The sequence below is a fragment of the Phodopus roborovskii genome, unplaced genomic scaffold (assembly GCF_943737965.1).
Source record: "Phodopus roborovskii unplaced genomic scaffold, PHOROB, whole genome shotgun sequence".
NCBI lineage: Eukaryota > Metazoa > Chordata > Mammalia > Rodentia > Cricetidae > Phodopus > Phodopus roborovskii.
Window position 1 is genome coordinate 70,275,787 of NW_026126418.1, and position 7,698 is coordinate 70,283,484.

The 7,698-nt window shown below is 54.8% G+C and overlaps 1 protein-coding gene across 5 annotated transcripts in view; it reads right to left on the bottom strand.

The window, feature by feature from the left end:
* The window catches only part of Ntng2 (netrin G2), a 59,433-nt gene extending 51,957 nt beyond the window's left edge, over positions 1 to 7,476 (bottom strand). Inside the window, exons 1-3 of one of the 5 annotated variants that reach the window (XM_051185010.1) lie at positions 7,351 to 7,476; positions 2,494 to 2,628; positions 1,565 to 2,257 (exon numbers count right to left, since the gene is read on the bottom strand). In XM_051185010.1, coding sequence (XP_051040967.1) covers positions 1,565 to 1,777 — 213 coding nt within the window. In that variant the 5' untranslated portion in view covers positions 1,778 to 2,257; positions 2,494 to 2,628; positions 7,351 to 7,476. Of the gene's footprint in view, positions 1 to 1,564; positions 2,258 to 2,493; positions 2,629 to 5,128; positions 5,628 to 6,264; positions 7,093 to 7,350 lie in introns of those variants that run through there. The other 4 variants (XM_051185008.1, XM_051185009.1, XM_051185007.1 and 1 more) reach the window with 4 other exon arrangements.
* Between the last annotated feature and the right edge of the window lie 222 nt (positions 7,477 to 7,698).

Consider the following 7,698-nt stretch of genomic DNA (forward strand, 5'->3'; position numbering starts at 1 on the left):
AAAGACAAAATCATGTTGAGACTCTGCTTGGGAAATGCATAGTTGGGCAGTTCTCACAGCAGCTGAGATGTGCACTCAGAATGGACTTCGCTATGGCCTCAGCCCTGACTCTCAGGGCCTGGGCCCTTTGCCTGTCTTGAGCCAGTGTGGTCTTTTGGTGCTCAACAATGTCCACACACGAGCCAGTCTTGGCTCCCAGCCCTGAGCCATCTTCTCCCATCCACTTTCCTTCCCTCCCTCCCTCCCCTTCTCCAAGCTGGCCCAAGTCCAGCCACCACCCACAGTGACAGCCTTATCACCATTGACAAGTGGGGAATCTACCTTCTTGGGCTAGCTGCTCTACACTGTGACTGAAGCTGCCCCAAGGGACTTAGACATTTGCAGGAGTCTGGGCTGGGGACACCAGGTTGACTATGCAATAAACCCAGCTTTCCCCAAGGACACTCAGAGGCACCAGGCACACTGGACCCCTCTTGCCAGCTCCCTGGATTACTCTGCCCAGCCTCTACCAGGGACAGGCCTGCTGTCCTGGAGGTTCAGCTTAACTCAGCAGCTTTACCAACTTTCTGCTGTGTGACCTTGGCCAAGGACCTTCAACCCTGCTGTCTTAGTTTCCCTATCTATATGACCCAAATGACCAAGAATCTGGGGCACCTTCTCTGTGTCCAGTCTGATTTCGAAAACATGTATCCACTGACCCACTGACCCCTTACAATCACCCTCAGAGTACTCTATTAATATACCCATTCTACAGTTGACAGAGCAGAAACCCAGAGACACTGGTAACACTGCCATTCAAACATTCTGACTTTGTCTGGTAGAATCAGTCTGGTGGAGCCCAGGGGAAAACCCCACAGAAAAGTAGGCCTTGGGCTCTCAACCCTGCATTCCTGGAGTGAGCTCTGGTCAAACTCTGCTATTATCATCACCCCTGCTAACACAATGCTCCCACTAGCTACAAGACCCCTTCTCTAACTAGGGGCTCAGGTGACTAGGCCTGAGCACCTGCCTCTTGACAAGGGGACTTCACTGGCTGAGGTGCTAGCTGCATCGCTCCAGCCTGATCCTCTACCCATAAGAATTCCTTCCAACCCTCCCAGAAACTGTCCTCTGCAAGATGCCTGGTTGGTGCTTGGCATGAGCTGGGATCTTGATACTATGCACTTGACTGGACTGGGCAGGCTGGGAGGATGCACCACCGGAGGGGGAGCCTATGCCTGTGGGAGTGTAACCTTGCAAACAGTACCCAGATCACTGGCCTGAACGATGACTTCTTCCTGCAAAGGAGGAGGGGCTGGCTTTGAGAAAGGGAATTATGACTACTGTGAAATTCCTGGCAGGAAAACATCCCAGGGTCAGCTGGCCAAGACTGCTTCCACCCACAAAATGTCACACAACCCCCAGGGTCCGCAGGGCAGTGTGGCTTTGGCACCTTTCCATGGTGGGCCTTGAAGTTGGTCTTGTATCACGGCCCTCTGGTTCTGTTCAGCTACCCAGGGGTCTTTCCCAGCACACAGTCCCCCACCCCTCAGTTCAGTAATATCGAAGCAGAGGGCTGACTTACGTGGGAGCAGAACCTTTCAGGGGGGTCTCCGCACGTGATGCCTGAGGGCTCCACTTTCACCTTGACATAATCCTTCAGGCGCATCACTTTGGGCTGACAGGCGTAGAACTCCCAGGTGGGGCCCTCATCTGTGGTCACCCAGGATTTGCAGATGTCATAGTCCCCAGAGGCCATCGGAAGGCAGTGCAGGAAGAGGGCCAGCAGGTGCAGCATGGCTGTGCAGTCAGAATGGGTGGAGCCCAGAGGGACACTGGAGAGGTGATGGTGGGGTCAGGGGGGACTCGGGGCTTCAGCATGGAAATGCTACATCTACTAGGCAACAGCGGCTGGGATGTATCAGACTTGAGCACTGCAGGTTTGCCAACGGTGGGAGTTTATGTTTTCCAAATGGCCGATATGGAAAATCCAGAGCCAGCGTTTCTCAGGCTGCTGATGGGCAGATCAAAAACTTGCCTGTAACTTGGTGTCCTCCTAACCTTGGCATTTCACCTCCCCTGGAGGTGAAGCAGATCAAATCGGGCAGACTCTCAAATTGTGACAGTGGATGGAAATGGGATAAAGAGGAAATCCGAAGGGATCCGTCATGGGGCTGGATCAGATTGCTTTTAATTTTTGTCCTTCCAATCAATCCAGGCCTTTAAAGGGCCCTCAATGTGTGGTGTGCTCAACACGACTGCATAACAGTCCTCCAGCCTGCATGGTGAAGATAAAATAAAATCAGGAGGTGTACATATTAGCTGGAAATGAGTCCCCTCTTTGGGACTGGACTTGGCATCTCAGACCAATAAAAGAGATTTCTTTTCATATGGGCTACAAGTGACAACGATTGTGTGACTAGACTAGAAAATAAAAAAGCCACTGAGGTGTTAACTGGAGAGGCCATTTGCCTCTGCTTTGGTGGGGACAGGCACAAATGGGGGCTGGCTGACCTTGGCTAGTAGCCATTGGCCACTTATTAGGAAATTCCTGAGGTTTCAGCTCTCACTACCTCCAGGTACTTGGGCTCTGTTCTGGCTTTCATTGTAAAAGGAGAAGATTGAGGCTGCGTTCATTAGCAGCAACACCTGCAACAAATTAAAAGCAGGGTGGTGGGTTAGAGACATATAAAACAACAGATCTCTAGCAAAATGTGTGTGTGTGTATGTGTGCGCGCGCGCACACACACACACACACACACACACACACACACACACACAAATAGGTTGCATTAGAAAGATCTCCAGAGAAAGCTGGGCTATTTTGTTTTTAATTAAGATCAGAGTTCCAGGTTTAGAGATGGGCATGGTATTAAAAAGGTGGTGTACCTCCTCATCATTTGGAAAGGTGTTTGTTTCATGCCCCTTCTTGAGGATGAGGAACTTTTAAAAGCATTCTCAAGAGCCAAAGTTTAACAATGGCTATAACACACTAGGTCAGACCAGCCAAAATGTCCAAGTTGTTAAAGGAGCCCATGAGCACCCAACAGAGAAGACTTCCCCTACTGCTGCAGCCCAAGAGGGAGATTGTGTGGGCAACCAGCAGTCTAGTCTGCTCCCTAGTCACCCGCACAATGTGAAACCATGAATTAAATGAGTTACTATGCAGAAACTAGGATGTCCAAGGCTTCCATGGGAATCAGAGTGTTTTGTTGTATTAGATTTTCTGACCAAGGCCAACAGTTTGCAATCATTTTAGGAGGGTAGCATCTATTTTAAGCCCACAGTAATCATTTAAAAGCTAAAATAAATTTAGCTAATAGGAGTACTGCGTCTAGAAACATATGACTCTCAGATACTAGCGTATTCCCAGGCGTTTGCTACATCATGGAGGAATCTGAGCCAGCCAGCATGAGATCCCCACCAAAAATAATCTTTGCCAATAGGGCAAAGGTTATTGAAATGGATGTAACAAACAATACAAATAAATATCATCTCTGTTATTAATTACTGTGGTTATTGTGCTTACAGTTGCTGCATTTAAATTCCCAAACCTCACATATGGTGGCCTGACTATCACCTGAAGCCCTTCTCAGCCACTGTATCCTGAAAGTCCCAGAGGAGTTAACTGTCTTTGCCGAAACACACCAGACACAAGCACATTCCCACCCCCCAAATGACAAGGGGGTGCATTTTGGTCCAGACTGACTGCTGAGAGCTATTTGCTCAGGGGTAAGCCCTCAGCCAGTACGTTGCTTCAGGCTGCAGTGGGCCTCATCCATCTAGGTTAAGACCACCCCTACCCCCTCTTGGGATGAAGGACTCCTAATCTAGATGAATGAGAGCCCAGCCAAACCACACTTCACACCTCTCCTCCGACCGACCATTTACACAGAAACCTGCTCTAGACCCCGCCCAGGGCTCGCTTTTTGCTAGAAAACTCAGAAGAACGTGACCAAGCGTCTATTTTTTTTTCAACCTGAGAAATGTAGTAAAAATAAAATAGCACGGGCCCCAGCAATGGTTTGGACGTTTCCAGCCAAGCTTTGAGCTGCCCAGAAAACAGCATGCCCCTAATTAATTCTTCCAGCAGCCGGCTCCCGACTGTTCACTAACAGGTAGGGCGCTCCTGACGGCTAGGGACGACCAGAGAGACCAGGCTGTAGCTCTCAAGGCGGGCCCAGCTGCTGGCTTCATCTGTAGGGCCAGCGGCTGCTCCTGTCTGGGACAGCGCTGGATTCTGGCCCGGGTAGAGAGGCAACGAAGCCCTGAGGCCGGAGACCCAGCAAGCAGCAAGCGGCGCAACTCGCGAATCTATTCATTGCTTTGCAGTTTTGTTGGCTTAAGCATCACATATTCCCTAGAAAATGGGGGTGAGGAAAACAACAACAAAATCTGCCAGGGGAAAATGTGTTTACAACCCGTCAATCAATTGGGCGTTGCTGGCATCGAGGGGGCCCTGTGAGCTCAGCACTCTAAAATTACAGGAGATTTTTGCCTAAAAGAAAATAAGGGGCGGGGGGACCTAGTCAAGAGTCCGCGGAAAACGAGGTAGATAGCAGGAATCCAGGAGCCAGCAGGGGAGAAATTTGAGTAAAAGGTTGCATCCTCGCGGATCGTTTTCTCCTTGGAAAATAAATCTTCACCTGATATTATTAAGAAACTGCAGCTCTCTGAAACAAATGGAATCAATGCGCTTTATTTTCTTTTAAGAGTCCTCAGGAACCGAGGGGGGCTGATAGCCTGGGTATTAAAACCCGAAAATTAGATTTTATCAGGATTTCTGAACTCAGATTTCTCTGTCTTATTGAATTAGCGCCTTTCGGAGCTGGCCGGGCTGCCAACAGGCTCCGGCCGGAGTCTCAGGCTGTGCGCTTTCCTTGTCGGAAACTTGCCTCTGCGGGATACAGGGTCCCAGGGGATCAGGGCTGAGGTGGGGACCGGGGATGGGACGGGGACAGTCCACCTGAGGTTTATTCTTCCACCTAGGCTAGACAAAGGGTAGAAGGGTGTGTGAAACTTGCTTTGGAGGCTGTAGGAGGGATCGGGAAGGAAAGAGGAGCCCCACGGCCGGTGATTACCTTCCCCTATTCACCGCCCCCACCCCATTTCCTCCCCACCCCCCGCCCTGGGCTGCCCCGGAGCTCACCGCTGCCTTGGTGGACGTCCGGGTTCAGATGTCCCGGTGTCCCCAGCTCTGGAAAGGGAGCTTTCTCTAGACCTCTGGTTTCTCCCTGACGCCCTCTCAGCGGTTGGGGAACCCCGAAAAGTTGGGCTCTTGGGGGCGGGGCAGAACACCCGGCTCTAGGACGCGTGGCTGAGGCCGCCGCGGTTAAGTCCCCAAGGACGGGCGGGGCTAGCATGCGACCCGCAGACACCGAGGAGTCTGGCTGAGTCCGCGCTGAGCTTGGGGCTCGTAGACAGTGGCGTGCACTGCACACAGAGCACAAACCGCCGCTGCATTTTCCTTTTCTTAAGTTCGGTGCAAACCGCCGGCACAATTAATAATCAAGCCTTTAATAAAGGCCAGGCCAGCATCCAGACTGCCCGCATCATTTGATATCGCCTCCCTTAATTAAAAGACACCGAGCAAAGCTCCTTGGAATTATTTGCATTCTTTTGCCCGGCGCCGTTGCTCCGCGGGGACCCTGACGCCGCTACCCCCTGCTGGTACCCGCAACTCATTCTGAAGCTGACGGACCTGAGATCTGGCAGTCCACTTCCCGCCTTCCCATTGCTTCTGCACCCCCCTAGAGTGGGACTTCACACCACTGTGAAGGCCGCCTTTCCATCTGCCGACCCCCTCCACAGCACTAAAGGAAGTTTCTAGCCTGCTTGGCCAAGAGTTCTCCGCGTCTTTAGAACCGGAAGGCGACTTAAATTAGGGAGGGGGAGAGGCGGCGGAGAAGGGTTAGTTTACTTTTCGTAAACACAAGTAAGCAAGCGTTCTTGCACCGACCCATCCCCTCCCCACACAGGCGCACAGGATGGAAAAAGACGGGCTGGGTGGCGGGGAGCCCAGAGGGAAGACGAGCTACTCTACTTCTTAAAGATGCTGCACCCGGCGCGCGCGCACACCCCTCTTCTGCGGCTCCAGCCCTCTGCTAGTAGCAGCTGCCACCAAATAACTTTGCATCCTAGCCTCGGTTGAGTGGCCTGGGGTGACACCCTGGCCGAGGAAGAACTAGCACCGTCACCTAAGCTTTTTCAAAATGAAAGCACCCTGGGCGAAGCTGCGGCGCCTCAGTCCCCGCCCGCCGCCCTGGCGCTCCCCGCTCGTCTTACCCAGGTTTGGAGCGGCTTCCCGGAGCGAACCCCGAGAGGCCGGAGACCGCCACCCTCTGGCGGGCCCTGGGTGGGCTCACGGGCCACAGGGCTGAGAGCTGGGGACTTCTGCCCCGCGCCGCCGCTGCGGTGGCCGCCGTCAGATCGGGGCAGGGGAGCCCTCGGGCCGCCAGGGGGCCCGCCTGCAGCCGTCCCGGAGACGCGGGCCAGGGGAGGGGGCCAACTGCGCCGCCCTCATCGCCCGCCCGGGCCGAGCGGGAGGTCGCTGCTAACAAGTGCAAACTTTTGTGGGCCCCTGGGCAGCCAGGGGAGGACTTGTACGCTCGCCCCACTCAGACCCCGGCCCGGGTGGGCTTCGCCGCTGCTGGTCCAGGCGCCCGAGCATCCCACTGGCTAGGCGCCGGCCAGATGGCGGGGCGCCTCACCGCCCCCCTGCACTCCGCTCCAAGTTAATGCCGAGGCTAAATCCTCTTGCCATCACTCACGGTCACCATCGGGGCTTTTATCTCCCGGTCTGATCCGGGCTGCGTAACTTCCTCTGTGTGGCTTTAACACACCATCCCACCACGGAGCAACGGTCTTCTTAAAGGTGCAGGAAGGAAATACTGCGAAGCTCCGGGGAAGAGCCTATGCCCGGGGAGGGGCGCGGCGAGCAGGGGCGTCCCGGCGGGCCGGTGGCCAGGGTGGCCCTAGCAGGCGGCCGCCGGAGTGAGCCTGCTGTGGGGGGTCGCTGCCTACACATCGCCTGGCAGCCCGGGGACCAAGCGGTCCCTGAGCTCCGGGTGCATCCTCAGCGGACTCGGGTCAGGCACAGTAGAACCGCATCTCCCTTGTTCAACTGTGGGCCTGACTCAGTGCCAGCGCCCAGGGGTGTGGGGGCTGCCCCATCGGCACCAGGGAGGGGGCCAAATGAGTCAGCCCCCACCCCCCCCACAACCAGGGTTCTAGGTTGCTGGCTCCTCGGTCTCTTTCTCTCTCTGTGAAGCGCTGCCACCCAGAAGGCCCTGAGCAGTGGGTAAAGGGGTGGGTGGATTTGGGGAGCTGGGGAGGGGGAGAGCTCTGAGCGCACAACCAAAGCCTGAATACCAGCTGACACATCGCCGCCTCCAGCCTGATGGGCCCTGCTTTTGACGGAGAAGCCAAGCCAGCTCTGCAGGGAGCGCAGAGTAGGGGGGCAGAAGGGCCCTTGCCCAGGAGCACTCTGCCTCCCTGGGGCAGGCCTGGGAGGACCACGTGGGAGGAATCCTGCAGAGGCTGGGCAGAGGCCACTGAATTGGTAATGCTAGGGCCGCCCTGTGCTCTCTTCAGCCCCCTGGAGGCTTCCTGCCAGGCTGCCTCCAGGGCTGTAGAAGTGCATCCGAGTCTTCTCAGGGGCACTTATGGGTCTTTTTGGGTGCTCCTGACTTCCTTGGGGTGGGTTCTTGCTGCAGTATT